At 41.9% G+C, this 16,009-nt stretch overlaps 1 protein-coding gene across 9 annotated transcripts in view; it reads right to left on the bottom strand.

Moving 5' to 3' along the window:
* DTNB (dystrobrevin beta) overlaps window positions 1–16,009 on the bottom strand; it is a 196,097-nt gene that overhangs the window by 123,922 nt on the left and 56,166 nt on the right. For all 9 annotated transcript variants that reach the window (XM_030491008.1, XM_030491010.1, XM_030491011.1 and 6 more), the window contains one exon: window positions 11,552–11,676. In XM_030491008.1, the coding sequence (XP_030346868.1) occupies window positions 11,552–11,676 (125 nt within the window). The remainder of the gene's footprint in view (window positions 1–11,551; window positions 11,677–16,009) is intronic.

The raw sequence follows: 16,009 nt of genomic DNA, 5'->3' as shown, positions 1-16,009 counted from the left end.
AAGGGAAAGAGGGAAAAAGATAGGGCAGCAGAAAGAAAGGTACAGAAAAAAAGACTGACTAGAATAAAACCACAGATCAGACCAATATACACACGCTAAAATGCAAACTCCTGTATGTTTTCAACTAAAAGAAAAAAAGAAGATTCATAAATTTTAAGTATAAAAGGGATTATGCCACCAATAATCTGACCACCTGCATGTAAAAAGCACACAAAAAATAAATTTCACCTGCTTACTCCAACAAAGAGACAAGTTATTTAGGTTTTCTAAAGCCTAATTTCAACAAGTTGGGATCTAGGGTATCAAAGAGAAAAGGTCACAGCAACTTCCCTTTGTTACTCATTCCACTACTATCCTATCGCAAAGGGTAGACTCTTAACTGAAATTTGGCTTCAGCATCAGTAGCTTAAGGGTTAAAAAAAGTCTCAGCTCCTTTTTCAAGTATAAAAGGAATTATAACCAACATTCCACATTCTGTCCCTGAATAACAGCGTTATTTCCAGAACCATAACTGTGAATACAAGTATTATAAGGTGTTAAAATTATTACTAAATAAACATTGATAATATCCCACAGTTTGGGATTAGATACGTGATAGCAGAATCACAGAATGGTTTGGGTTGGAAGCTTATCTAGTTCCACCCCCCTGCCATGGGCAGGGACACCTTCCACTAGAGCAGGTTGCTCCAAGCCCCATCCAACCTGGCCTTGAACACTGCCAGGGATGGGGCAGCCATAGCTTCTCTGGGCAACCTGTGCCAGGGCCTCACCTAAAGAATCTACTACTAATATTTAATGTTAGTATTAAAATCTAATATTAAATTAACAGTAATTACAATAATTAATAACAGAAATTATTAAATTATTTTAAAATAATATTATAAGATATTATTAATATATTGATATTTCACAATGACAGTAATTTAATAATTAGCATTAAAATATAATCTTAGTATATTAATATCAATCTAATGTTTAATTCTACTAATATTGCATTCTCAAGGAACAGGAGAGCGCTGCTTACTAATACCGTAAAAGATCATTACAAGGTTGATATATCATAGGAATAAAAGAGAATTCAAAATAAACAAACAGAATTATAACACCACCACTTGGAGGTTGCTATTCATTGTGTTTATCGTAACCTCTACCAGATTTTTCTCAGCCAGCAAAAACTGAATGTACTGCAGCCTACCACAGAAACAAAGAATAAAAATTCAAAATAAAGAAAAATTCTGTTCTGTCATGGAGAATAAGGACAGCTGCAGTCAAACTAAGTGTATCGTGCAAGCCTTCCTACTCTGAACTCTTATGTTATAATAGTGGCTTCAGGAGAAAATAAAGCCCCTGGCAGATATCTGCACTGTTTACAGGGCCACTGGGTTGTGGGGGATGCTGGTCCCCAGGGCTAACAGCTGCCACCACATCTGGGGGGAGCTGCTGCAGAAAATAGAGACACTTGCCTCCTTTACTGGGAAATGAGGAGAATTCAGCATGGCAGGTGGTGTATTCAAATGCAAACCCTACCAGAATACCAAAATCAACGAAAACATGCATTTCGAACATGTTTAACTGTATAACCTTCTATAAGAAAAGATTACATCTGTCTGCTGCTATACATATTTACATTTTTTAAATGTATATTTATGTAATTTTGATAAAAAATGCCTGTAACATGACAGGAGCACATGCCATTCCTCTGCAGTGACAGAATGAGCATGAAAGTCAAAAACAAGCCATCATACTCCAGAAAAATAAATTCATACCAAATGCTTCTGCAGCTCTGAGGAAAACAGCAATTTTCAAACACTGCAAACAGATAAAAATGACAGATCCTGAGACCTCACAACTGTGTGCAAGCACCTAACAAGTGACAATGATTAAGATGCGCTTTTCAGAGTCTCACATCACATTCCTCAGCCTTCTTCAGATTGTGGGGGCATCAGTGCAAGTGTGGAAGGAGGTGGGCTGAGCTTGACACCCCAGCTATAGAACATGCTGCTCACTCCCATGCACGTGGTGTGTTGCTGGTGTTTGCACACCAGGTTTATTGGTGTTTGCACACCAGGCATGAGGAAGCACACTTGGCTACAGTGGAGAAGGTTGAGCGATTCCTTCAACCTGTTGGACGCAAAACATGCAACTCCTTGCTTGGTGGGAGGCACACGTGCCAGTAGAAAGGGTGCCCATAAAGCATGGAGACTGGAATCACTTCCAGTACAGAAATTCAGAGTAAAGAAGTACAAAGTGGACAACGTACACTTGTGAATTTGCACACACACCCCACAGACCCACTTATTTGTGTGTGTGTGTACACACAGACACACATCAGTGCAACAAGAACACTGGCGAGCCCCCAACACAGAAGGCAAGATTCTCTTTGCTATTCCCAATTACGACCCATATCCAATAGGGGAAGAAGGTACTCACCAGCAGCATGACTAGCAGGTTGAGGGAGAAGGCAACAACATAAGAAGGACATGGAGCTGTTGGAGTGAATCCAGAGGAGGCAACGAAGATGCTCCGAGGGCTGGAGCACCTCTGCTATGGAGACAGGCTGAGAGAGCTGGGCTTGTTCAGCCTGGAGAAGAGAAGGCTCCAGGGAGACCTTAGAGCAGCTGCTGGTGCCTAAAGGGCACTAGTCCCATCAGGATCAGCTCATGGACTCCAGCACTGACCCTCCTCCACCCCAAAAATTGACCATTAACCTCCAGCTTTTGCTTCCCTAGCCTTTAACACTTTTCTGTACATCAAAAGACCTTTGATGTACTGATGTTCCAATGTTCCATACTAACCTTGTTTCTTGAATAGCCTTTGACAAATTATCCTTTCAAAGGCTTTTTGAAAATTCAAATACATGAAATCCAGTGGATTCCCTTTATCCATGGTCCTCCACTGAGGACTGTTGCTCTCACAGAAGTCCAGTCACTGAGTGAGGCTGGACTGATTTCCTTGAAAGAAGCTGGAAACCCTAAATAACAACAACATCATATATAAAGTTTATTATAAAATAGGGTGGGGTTGGGGTCCTGAGGGTTTCCATGCAGGAGATAACTGTAAAGCACCTTGGTTTGCTCTGTAACCAACATGCAACAGGCACATCTGGCAGTTATGTACAACCAACTAAATTAAACACAGCATTATTTTTGTTGCTAAGAGAATTGTTTTTCAAGATATATTTTAAACAGAGCATTTTAAAAGGACAAAAGGATGTGGAGTAATGTGCGAGTTAAGCCATTAATTTGATAGCCAAAGATCACACAGTAGCCATAGCTGGATGATGCCCAGGGAAACACGATGCCCAAGATCCATCACCCACATGATGTTCGCCTCACACCTCTCTCCTGAGGACAGAGCTCTGTACCTAGGACAACGAGGAGTCTCGGCACCATTAAACCTCAGAGTTTTAGGCAACTGCAAGAAGAAGGAATGATTTCCACCAAAAGCAACCTCACAAAATCAGCTAACAAGGTTTTAACCCCACTGTTAGAAGCAGTGGGGCTAAACAGGCAGCCTGGGCCAAGGAACCAGCAGTTTTGTAAGCAGATCTGTATTTGGCAGTCCACAGAGTTTTCAGTAGAGCTGTCCTTAGACCAGATAAAGGGATACGATTTGTGACAGGTCACTGCTCCCTCTAGGGTTTTGAGCTTCAACAATGAGAGAGATCCAAGTCATTGCTGCCTGAGAAGGTATTTGTGGGTGAGAGAAGGGAACAGTCAATAAATAGGTTTTGAATTGTAAAACAAGATAAAATCTCTGGCAGCACACATCTGATGGTCCAAAACCACTTCTGTAAACTGCAAACCGGTATTCTTACTGTACCTCTTCACAAAGATCTTCCCAAATTCATGTTCATGTGCGGAGGCAAACCATTTACACATTATCATTGCAAAATTTCTGGGAGGAAATATATTCAGTGTCAACCCTAAACCTCTTCCCAAATCGGTCTGGCAGAGAACAAAAAGCTCACTGTCATTTCTTACAGGATGCAGGCGATACAGAACCACGCTTCATTTCAAATGCAGCAATTTGTGCCTTTCTCAGAGTTAAACCTATTGTCCTCTAAACTGAGGTAAACCTATGAAGTGTCATTTCACTAGAAAGGGCATCTAATTCAAATTCTAACTTAATGTGACCTGTAAATAAAATGCTGTAGCACGGAAGAACAAGACGTCAGGCCATAAGCAGTTTTCCCCATTCAAACCCCACTGCTACATCACTCTTGCATCCTAAAGAGAAGTTGTACTTTCTTAGCAGGCAGGGCACAGGTATGTCACACTGTGTACAACATAGGCAATGTATATGCTGGCTAGCATGTTAGCCACGTCATCTCCTGTGCAGGCAGAGCACAGTGTTTCCCCCTCTTGGCTGTACTGAAGTAAGTATTAGCAATATTAGTAAAGATGTGTAAGTATTACTGATATCATTACACATCCTCCCATTGCCCGGCAGCTCTCCATAGGGCTGAGCCTAGACCTGACGGCAGCACCCATGCCCAGGCTCACTGATGGGAATGTGAAGGCAGCCTTGCTATGGTGCTGCAAATCCCAGGGCACCAGGTGAGCGTGGCTACCTCAGCCAGGGATGGTGATGGATCCATGGCCTCAGCAGCCTGCTATTTTTTCCAGCAGTTAGTTGCGACACGGCTGGCCAGCTGAGCTGAGCGATCACAAAATCCACATGCCTCCGCTTCCCTGCTGTGACGGCAACTTCTATACATCAGAGATTACTGCTCCTCACGGTATCAGCCTTGGCTCCCTGCAAGGTATGGACATGTAAGCATGATATGGCCCCTAATGTTATTTATTGTCAGCCCTGCCAGCAGGAGCATGAACGTTGTGAATCCCTACAAATGCCTCCTCATCCCATTTTCACTTCTCTGCTGAAGGCTTAAAGAAGCATCTCCATTCCTCTAACATAAGGAAGTTGATTTGAAGCAATACACAGCCTCTTACAGCTCCGCGTTTCTGTCACCTGGAGAGCTCCGTAGCAGGCAGGCTCCCTTTCTGTGAGCCACCGGAGTGGGACGTACGTTTCCTCCTCAGCTGTCACCGACCACGGCATAACTCATTAGCACAAACCCACCTTCACTAGTGTCACACTGATTGCCCCCAAGCTGTGCAGAGGAACGGCTGCAGAGGTGACACATGCTACTTTCTGCCGCCTCTCCAGTGATGACACTGACTGCTCGCAGCAAGGAGAGAGGAGCAGCTTGGGGCAGCAGCAGCAGCAGCTGCCATAGCAGAGTGTGAGGCAGCCCATCTGCCACCGCAGCAGCGGCCGACTGGGTTTAGTGACAGCACAGGAACACCCCAGTGCTGCAGTGTTGGCTGTATAACCACACCAGACGTGGGATCTTGTGCTTATTTTGATTAAGAACAGTATATTTTAAGTCCTGTGCAACAGGGTTGTGACACCAAAAGCGCTCATCTCAGACAGCATCTTAAAATGAAGGCTTTGATGGGACGGGTTTGCACTGATGGGACCAGAGCCAGGGGAAAACAACCCTGTAACAACCTGAAATAACACCACAGTGAGGAAAAACTTGGAATGATTTCTCCTAGGAAAACTGATCCATGCCAAATATCATCTCTGTTTTAGCAAATACAAACCAAAAAGAATTTTTAATGTCTTACATCCCCCTCCCCCCATCATATAGACTGTAATTCATTAAAAAAGGGGGAGCCCTTGGAGCCTGGGAGTTCCAGCAAATTAATTCAGAAAACTGACTCCTAAAAGAGTATGATTCATGCAGAATTACTCTCTAGCAGCCAGGAAACTCCCACCTACACACAGCTCACAATCTAGAGAAGGATGCAGGGAGAGGGATAAAGGGAAAAGAAGCAGAATAAACCAAAATAGCAGCTTTTCCATTTTTTGTGTTACTGACCCAGCCCACCTGCAGATACCAGGGGAGAGGTAGTTTCAGAAACACTTATTTTTGGAAATGTAAGTAAAGCAAATCCATAATCACCTTATGGAGCATATCTATGGTGCTCTAGCAGTGGAGTCAGTAAAATTCCTGACTCTGAGACTACACAAAAATTTTTGTATGCATTTTTCCTATCTCATAAAGCTGTAAGGAAACACTGCAGTAACTGAGCTTCTGTCAAACAGAATATAAGACCGACTGGAATTCTTACTTAATTTAAAAATAATCTCCCCTTGGTTTCAAAGTTTCACTGGTGGAAATTCCACTGCTACTTCTGATTTTGGTTATCTATTCATCAAAAGCAGCATGACCAGCAGGTCAAACGAGGCGATCCCGCACCTCTACTCTGCTCTTGTGAGACCTCACTTGGAGTACTGCGAGCAGTGCTAGTGTCCTCAGCTTAAGAAGGACATGGAGCTGTTGGAGCAAGTCCAGAGGAGGCTATGAGGATGATAAGGGGGCTGGAGCACATCCTGTACGAAGACAGGCTGAGAAAGTCGAGACTCTTCAGCCTGGGGAAGAGAAGCTGCGTGGAGACCTCATAGCAGGCTTCCAGTATCTGAAGAGGGCCTACGAGGATGCTGGAGAGGGACTCTTCATCAGGGACAGCAGCGATAGGACATGGGGTAATGGGTTTAAACTTAAACAGGGAAAGTTCAGGTTGGATATAAGGAAGAAGTTCTTTACTGTGCGAGTGGTGAGGCACTGGAACAGGTTGCCCAGAGAAGTGGTGAATGCTCCATCCCTGGCAGTGTTCAAGGCTGGGGTGGACAGAGCCTTGTGCAATTTGGTCTAGTGTGAGGTGTCCCTGCCCATGGCAGGGGGTTGGAACTAGATGATCTCAGGGTCCTTTCCAACCCAAACCATTCTAGGATTCTATGATTCTAACAATTATTTACTTACATTCACTATTAAAAACACATCTTTCATTTTTTTTCTGAATGTGTCTAGCTTCAAGTGCTGGTCTGAGCCTTTTGTTAAGCCTATCTGCTAAAGCCCCCTGGGATTACATTTAATTTCTCTAGGATAGATATTTTTAGCAATATCATTCCTTAACCTCTCTGTGTTACCTCTGCATTACTGAAGCCTTTGGACGTAAGGCTATGCATCTTCCCATACCTATTTCCAGTCCTTTAATCATTTTCATCGACCTTCTCAAACCCTCTGGTCTTTCAACATGTGGCCTGATTACAGGTGCAATAAGGGCAGCATTTTCTGCCGAGGGCCTGTCACCAACTAGCACAGAGTGTCACCTCTTCTCTTGGCATGCTGGTCCTGCGAGCATCCTTGGTTACGAAATCGCCCGGACACCACACATTCAGCCAAGTGCATACCATGACCTCCAAATGTTTTTCAAGTCATTCTGCCCAGCTCACTGTCCTTTTCATCTTCAGTCCTCCAATATTTTTTCTCATTTGCCCATCCAGCCTATCAGCAATGACTGTACACTTTTTCCTCCTGGTCATGGAAACCAATGTTAAGAGCACAGAAGCAAGGCTTGAACACTGCAGGACTCAGCTTGAGAACACCTCCTACTCAGTGACCTTCTTTTCCCACTCATATTGAGTACAACAAGAAAAACAACTTTTTTTCCAATCTGCTGTCTATGTGCTGTATTGACTATTATTTTCTAAATTATTCAATGCTTATAACAAATGCATTATGCCAACAATATTGCTTTATTAATCAAAACTAATCTCATAAAAAAAGATACAAGCTGAGTCTGACTACACCACATTGCCCAAAGCCTATGCTTGATTGGCAGGAATTACCTTTTCATTTACTGATCAACAAAATATCTACTGCTCAGTTATTTTATTCACCATCCAAGCCCTGTTGGTAAATACAACGTGTCAGAGATTGCCTTGTTTGACTCCACTCCCCACACACCCCCCTCACTGCCTTGGAAAAAGAAATGAGATCATATAAATTCTCTTCCAGTGCTCCAAGACATATCAACAACCAGCAGTAAGTATCCAAATTAAGAAATTCTTTCAAAATGCAGTTTGGACCATGAACATAGGCAGTGCAGTTGTATGTCCTTTTGGATTATCTCCGGAAGGCAGCATTGCTCCATCATTATCCTGCACAGCCACAGCCCCCTGCCAGACCAAAACCTGGAAACCATTCCCTAGTAACTTGTAAACCACCAGTTTACATTCTTTACTACCAATTGTTGTGTTTTCTCCTTCCCTTGATGACTAAAGCTGTTTTTAATTCCCTTCCAAGCTTTGTTTTCCCTGGAACATTCAGCCACGTATTCTTAAACTGTTCCTAGTTATTAATATTTTTGTTTTTTATTTACTCAGCTGAAGTTGGTTCCAGCTTTGTGAGACAGTCTCTTCTAAAGCCTGTGTTAGATGTTGATGCACACCTTGTTTACATGAAACATCTAATCAAGTCATGACCACTGACACCTAAACAGTGACTCATTGTGGTCCTGAGCGATTTCTCTTTATGAGTTAAGTTCTATTAAAAGAATCACCACTGGCTATGTCACTTTTCACACTTAAAAAATAGGGGGAAGGGGGATTGTCTGCCCTTTTAAAAAAAAAAAAAAAAAGGAATTTTTATTTGTTTTAATGGTATCACTTACACAGAACACTCTAAAGATTATCACTTATATAAAAGCCTCAGTAGGTCTTTTTTGTCCTATGTTAATTACATTTTCATCATAGAATGGCTTGGGTTGGAAGGGACCTTTAAAGCTCATCCAGTTCCAACCCGCTGCCACATGCAGGGACATCTTCCACTAGACAAGGTTGCCCCAAGCCCCGTTCAACCTGGCCTTGAACACTGTCAGGGATGGGGAAGCCACAGCTTCTCTGGGCACGCTGTGCCAGGGCCTCACCACCCTCACAGGGAAGAACTTCTTCCTAAGATCTCATCTAAATCTGCCCTCTGGCAGTTTAAAGCCATTCCCCCTTGTCCTGTCACTACAGGCCCTTGTCAAAAGCCCCTCTCCAGCTTTCTTGTCAGTCCCCTTAAGGTACTAAGGCCACAGTAAGGTCTGCCTGGAGACCTCATTATATCCATGTGATTTAATGTATGACATAAATCATCTACTTACATTATTTTTACACCACACCATTACTTGTTGTTCCCGGAATTGCCCTTGTAGTATTATGCAGAACTTCCCAATACTTTGGTTTCTTAGGGCACACTTTTTTTTGTAAATTAAAGTTGGCAGCACCAGCAGACGTCTTTAAAGTTGTCCTGCTGCTGCCAGCAGTGTCTGGGCAACAGTCCCAGTCACTGCAGAGGATGTTGCACTGTACCCCCACCTGCATGTCCTCAGGGCCATATGCTCCTGCCAGGCTACCTGAGGTGCCCTCAGCCCCCTCCTGCCCAGCAGGACCCCACTAGCATCTCCCCAGCACCTCCCACTGTGCTACCTCATGTAACTGGGCACATGAAAAAGGCAACGTTGTGTTTGTCGAGGCAGAGGCTATTAGCAACTGGAAGCAAAAACCAACTTCTCTACCAGCACCTTTAATGGGTCACGTATTAAAAATACAAAATACAAAAGTAAGCCACCTAATTCTGCCTTCACCTTTCTCTGTCCAGCTGCGGACTGAAACTTCTTTGATCCATTAATAAATTAATGTGTCCTAGCAAAAGAAAGAAGTAATTCATCAAACTTGGGAATCTCTGTTAGAAGTAAAACTTTGGCTAGTAGTTTTGAGATCAGACTCTGTAGCCTTCCTTCATGAAGGCAGGTACAGTGCCACTGCTGGAATTGTTTTCATACACTCTATTTATGCAATTACATATTCTTTTTTTTCTTTTTTTTTAATAGAAGTAGTACATTGTAAACTGCTAATTTTCTCCTGTGAATGTTAGTGCATTTCAACATGGAAGCAGCACAGAAAAAATCTAAAAAGAAAAAACGTGAACAGATTCATGAGCTGGTAAGATTTTAAACATGAAATGTTTTTTTGTGAGACTGAGCAACACCCTTACTACAGAAAATCCAGAGGTAAAGCTGAGCGACAAGCTCCATGACACATCCTGGCTAAGGCATGGAGCTGATTCTGTGGACAATGTTGAACTCTGTCCAGTGGGCTTGATATGCCGTTCATTTACAGCAGAGCCCAGACTTCAGCTCTGAATTGAACAGTACCATAACAAGAATTTTGTTTGGTTGGTTGGTTTGCCTTTTTTTTTTTAAGAGTGCAATTTCACAGAGAAAATCAGCACAATTCTATTCCATTAAATCAGACCATCTCCCCTCACTGCACAGGACTACAGCAAGCACTATAGAAGTTTATAAATATTCAGTGATGCAAGAACTGCAGAAAACAATCACACAGCTAAGCAGAAATTGGTAAAGCTCAGAACTATGTGGTTAAGGAGTTCAGCATTGCGACTACTCTGCCATGTCAAGTTACGGGTGATCTATGCTTTTCACAAAAGAAAGCCAACACCAGTGTTTTATCACACTACAATAAGCTTTGCAATTCTCACCTTTGTAATACTTTGACAAGCTAGCCTCCAGCTTTCTCTTAACGATTGCCACAACTGTTAAAAGGAGCGTATAGAAGAGCCAGTCAATCCAAATCAGACAGCATTGGGAAAGGCCAAAGCAGCACACCGTGATATTGAACTGTCAGAGGTTAGAAGACATTCAGATTTGAACAGCTCAGTTCTTCACTCAGAAATTGTGCCAGAGGAAACAGTTCAAGAGTGAATCTGGTATCAATGATGTCAAAAGAAAACCAGAAGAGCATCAATTCCACTTACTTTCAGAACTACAAATTACTCAATACTTTTGAAAATGGGAGTCCTCCATTTTACAGAAATTATATCCTTTTGCTTTGCTCCTCTCTCCTTACTCTTCTCTATAGCACGTGCTTAAACTTAGATATGTGAAAAGGTTTCTTCTCAGGACTCTGTAGGACAATAAAACAGATCTATTTGGAGGTTTAGTTGATCTCGCACATACAGTAACAGAATTCGTCTGGGTTTTGTTGTCTCAGGTTTTACTTCTGATGTGAAAACTGACAAACTGGGGAAGCAGACTGATTCAAACCAACACCAGTACAATGGTATTTCATTAAAATCAATCCATGGGTTTGACAGTAAGATCAGAATGAAAAGGTAACACCAATGCTGTTGAGCAGAGAAACATAGAAAACCTCTCAGTGAGACAAGTAAGAACGTACAGCCATTGCTCCCAGGCAGCAGCAACAAGCTAGATCCTGCTACTACTAATATTAGGCAACATTAACTAGCAAATAAATATGTTTAACACTGTTTTGCTTGTATAATTTTAATCTACAGTAAACGAGAAACTAGCCTGATCCAATATGATGTGCAAAAGGTAAGATCAGTACTTTGAAATGATAGAGGATGCACGTAGAATATAGAATCAGGCCTTAGTCTAACTGCACACAAACATATTCTGGTTCTCTTTTCTTGTTAACAAGGTATTCTTATCAAAACAATATGCTTCCAATCATTTTTCAGAGAAACACCTATAACAGTTACAGCACTGCAACTTGATAATTCCCCTCCAAGGGCTTCTTTCCTCTAGCCTATTCCAAAGTTGAATACAGCCACAAGTGCCTTGCTTCATATCACTGATAAAGTGAAAAATAGAACAAAATAGATACTCACACTATATGTGCAAGATCAAGTGGCTTTTCTGGCTGCTCAGGAAATATAGGACGAGGTGGTTCTCTACTTGGTACACAACCAAGTGATTTACTAATTGCATGGCTCAGCTTCTTTGCAGGTGATTTCTGTTTTTGAAAAGAATGACAAAAATGAGTTGACCATTCCAGAGAGCAGTCCAATACATGCAATCAGGTAACAGAAAAGTGTAAAAAAAATGCATTATACTAGAATAGTCAGAAATATCCAGCTACATTTTACTGTACCCAAGAAATTAGTACACACATGAACAAGTTTTGTGGTTTTGGGGTTTTTTTTGTGCTATAATATAAAAAAATGAAAGAGGTTTAACAAAAGTATGTAAGATGAAGATGATGTCTGGTGTTTCTATGAGGAATAAATCAAGGGGCAATCATATCCAATTAAGGGATTTCTTTTACTTACAATGACTTCTGAACACAGGCATTGTGTTTGGAGGGGAGGGCAGGGGGGAACAGAGGACCTGGTGCCCAGACTCACCAGCTGCTGCTCTGCTCTCATTCCCATCTATGGGAATCATCAGGATGCTGGTGCTGTACCCCCTCCCCCTATCCTTTGCAAAGGATTTTTGAAAGACAACTTTCAATTGTTTTGTTTGTTATGGGCAAAGCCAAGGTGAAGCACGGTGTTAAGACAGATCAGAACAACTGGTTTCTTTATTTTCTTTCACAAGTTCACTTGGTTGTGCCAGCTAATATCCTGGGAGCAGCTATCCTGCGATCATCTAAGGAAAGGTGAAAGGCTGGTGACAAGTGTTGCCAAATACACAAGAATCAACAGCTGCCCCACATCAGGCGCTTAAAACTTTTTTTAAGTCCAAAGACTTACAAAATTAAGTCTTAAAATGTTATCACATCCACTGAAGTGACACCAGCGATGTGGGAGGCCAGATAACGCTTTTATGAGAAAAATCACTTGGCAGTCCTGTTTTTCCGATCTAACTCACTAACAGTCTATGTATGTGTAACCTAGTGGCTAATTACTCCTATGTTATTTTTCCACTCCTCCTATAAGACATTCCAAAGTGGAATTAGGACCAATTCTTAATGCACATTCAAATTAAAATTCAGACTAACACCGACTTAAATAGGAGGCAAGGCTACCCAGGACAGGAGTTACACATACAGTTATAGTTAATAGAAATTAGTAATTAGCAATTACTAACACTTAAGAATATTTACTAAGAATTAAACAAGCAATTAGTAATTATTAAACCAGTGAGAATCTTCAGCTCTTGACCTCTTGGCTTTAGCAACATAAATCAGGCAATAAAGGCTTTTTTGGGTGAAGAACCTGCGTGTGTAACAAGTTGTTCACTCTGTGAATTTACATTGTTTGTAGTAGACTGGGAAGCATTTTAAGTATAAAGTAAAATACTAATATCAATTGGAAAACAATGAAAAAAGAAAAAAATTCCTTTCAAATTAGAAAAGAAAGAAGAGTGGGATGCCTGTGAGAACACATTAAGACAGCTGGTTCTTAACTGAAGATATATTATTTTCCTTCAATCACCTTACGACTCACAGTCAATGCTGAGAGCTCTAAAAACTATGAATGGAGGCTGCCTCTGAATTCATGATGATTGTAGTCTTGGGGGAGTGGGGGGGAATTATATGCCTCCCTGGAGTACACAGAATCATAGGCTGCTTTGGGTTGCAAGGGACATGTCCAAGAAGATTCAAGTGCTAGCTACAGTCAAATTCCAGTAACGTGCCTCCATCAGCATCACACACTGCTTTACAACGTGTACGCTTGCCTGGTTACCACCTTAAGACCGCACTTTTCACAAATTAAACCAATTATTCAAAATGTTGCAGCCTAATTCCTTTCAGATTCTGGAATTCTTACTCATCAGCCCACACATCCAAACTGTGGAGCAGCAGGATGCATGAAGGCCATGGAGAGCAAAAGCCATCTAATAGCCCTCAGATACCCGGTGGAATGGGTAACTGATCTTCCCAATATGTTTTGCAGACAGAAGCCTTGGCCCTACCAAAGTACCGCTGCAAAAATATTGTTATGGGTGTGAGATTCTTATCTGCTCTCACCAGCAAGGACTTCAGTGGTAAGGATGGCAAGGTAACCAACTGCTTCAGGTGAGGTTCCTATAGGGAGCTCCAAAAAACCAGCATCTCCAGAAGCACTTCTGCTTACTGATCCACTAAACAGTAAGTGCTAAAAAGACTCACTGGTGGTAAACTGATGGGTTCCTTTTTTTCCATTTTCCTTTTTTTTTAATGTGTTGAGAAAACTTGGCAGACTGCAGTCAAGGGATGATCCTTGCAAACAGTGCTGAAGTGCACAGCACTCTCACTGTGAAAGGTTCTACAGATAATCCCCAGCCTTTAAGTATTTTGAAATCCTGTGAGAAACACAATCCGATCTTTATATTACTTCTTACTAAGACCACAGAAAAATTTAAATTATGTACACAAATGTGATGATACCAAAAGTAAAATTCTAGTTTTCCTAAATTAATTCTTCTACATGTTGAACATTTACACTTCTCCTTTTAGAGTATTTCCTACTTTACTCTTTACACTGTTCATCTTTTGCTTTCTGCACAGACCATCTATTCTCAGCGTGCCTTTTCTGCAACCTCCTCTTTGCAGTATTTTTAGGCTATTTTAAAGGTTTAGGGTTGGTTTTTTTTTCCATTCTGGTAACAACCACTATATCCTATTGTGCTACTCCACCATTTATTTTGTCAAATAAATGCAGCGTTGTCTAGGATGCCGTACAATTGAGCCACTGCTGCAGCTTTGCTTCCTGAAAATTATAGGGGAAAGATAATTTCCATTGATCCCAACTTTCTGATGATGCTCCTCAGCGCAGCTGGCAGTGAGGAGAGCAGGGCAGGGTGAATGAGTATGTGCTCCACCAGCAAGTAGACCTCTTACATGTGTCTTGTTTCCCTGGGAAATAGCTGCTTTTTCTTTCAATTGGATGAGTTCTACTGTAGAAATTTCTAATAACAACCACTTCTTTCTCCTCATTGTTGCTAATCTTGACCTCCTGCCTGTTTGATATCATCTGGAGGCATTGCCGTATTCTGCAAAGATGGGATACTCTCCCCTTCATGAAAGCAGAAAACACGAACAGGAAGCCCCAGGGTAACACAATCTCTCCATCACAGCAAACCCACAGACTCACAATCCCCCTCCCCATAACTGGCACCACCACTGCAAACCTCCCAGCTACTACCACCCATGTGGTAGTAGCTAGCACCGCTGCTTTTTTATCATCTTCTTCCTCCCCTGCTGTTCATCTTGTTTCTTCTTGACTTTATATTTGTGATGTGAATAGCTGAAGACAAACCATGTTTTACGAAGTATCTGCGGCTTAGTATCTGTCGTAACAGGATCTCAGTCGGCTGGGAATTTGGATGTATGACTGCAAAATCCCCAGTATTAATATATTTGGTAGTTAAAATTTGGTAGTTAAAACCAATAAAGAATTTCAGACTTTGAAAAAGGTTTCACACATTCTAGAGTCCAGTTTATGGTCTTATTTATCTTCAGCTTTGGATGAGAAAATGGTCTGGCGTGCCTTTATTTTCAGAGGCTTTCAAGCACTCAACATTGTCTTCTGCTACAGAAGCATAACTGTAGAAACCAGCTGACAACGCGCTGCTCTGCCTCCAGCTTCCTCCACATGCTCCCCTGGGAACAGCGAGCAGGCAATCCATTTTGTTTTACTTCCTACATGGGCACAGTACATGACTCAGCAGGATTTACACTGCTGCGGCCATTCTATCACTCTGATGGTAACTGGTTGATGATCCAAAAAACATCAGGCACATAAATGAAGTATATGCTCTTTATCTGGACATGACGTCTCAGTAACCTTCCTGGACACAGGTGTTCCTGTTTTTGGTTGTCCTCCAAAATGTTAAGCCATAAGGCATTCATGAAAGGTTTCTTCTCTGCAGCATTCTGAAAGGTTCGCAGGATGCAGGTGTCAGTTTGGCTCTAGCAATATGCTGGTAGTGCTTTGCAGTTCTGAGCACATTAGCAAGGAACAACTGCAGTGGCTCTTGCTGAACTCCTTTTCAGTACACAACAAATCTTTTTAAATCTCGGTCTCTCTGAGGTTTCTTCTTCAGCAAACTCTCTCAGCCTTTTACGTATCTAGACCTATCACTGGAGGATACTTAAGCTGTCCTCAAGTTGATCAATAAATATTCAAAAGAAACAGTTTCGGCTTCTTTTTCATCATGCATAGGATAACAGAACTTGCGAGAGCCACCAGCTACCGTGTTTAAGGAATCAATGAATCTTCTAAACAGTCACAATTCAGCATGCAGTTACTAGATGTTCCCTTCTTGAGCTGGTTATTTGAGATGTACATCTCCAGGTTTCCTGTCTCCTGAAACACCAGTGAAGTTTGGAGTCAGAGGCGGACTACTCGATTAGGTATGAA

This window comes from Strigops habroptila, chromosome 6, assembly GCF_004027225.2.
Source record: "Strigops habroptila isolate Jane chromosome 6, bStrHab1.2.pri, whole genome shotgun sequence".
In the NCBI taxonomy this organism is placed as follows: Eukaryota; Metazoa; Chordata; class Aves; order Psittaciformes; family Psittacidae; genus Strigops; species Strigops habroptila.
Note: the sequence above shows the minus strand (reverse complement) of the source record. Positions and strands in the feature narration are given on the sequence as shown.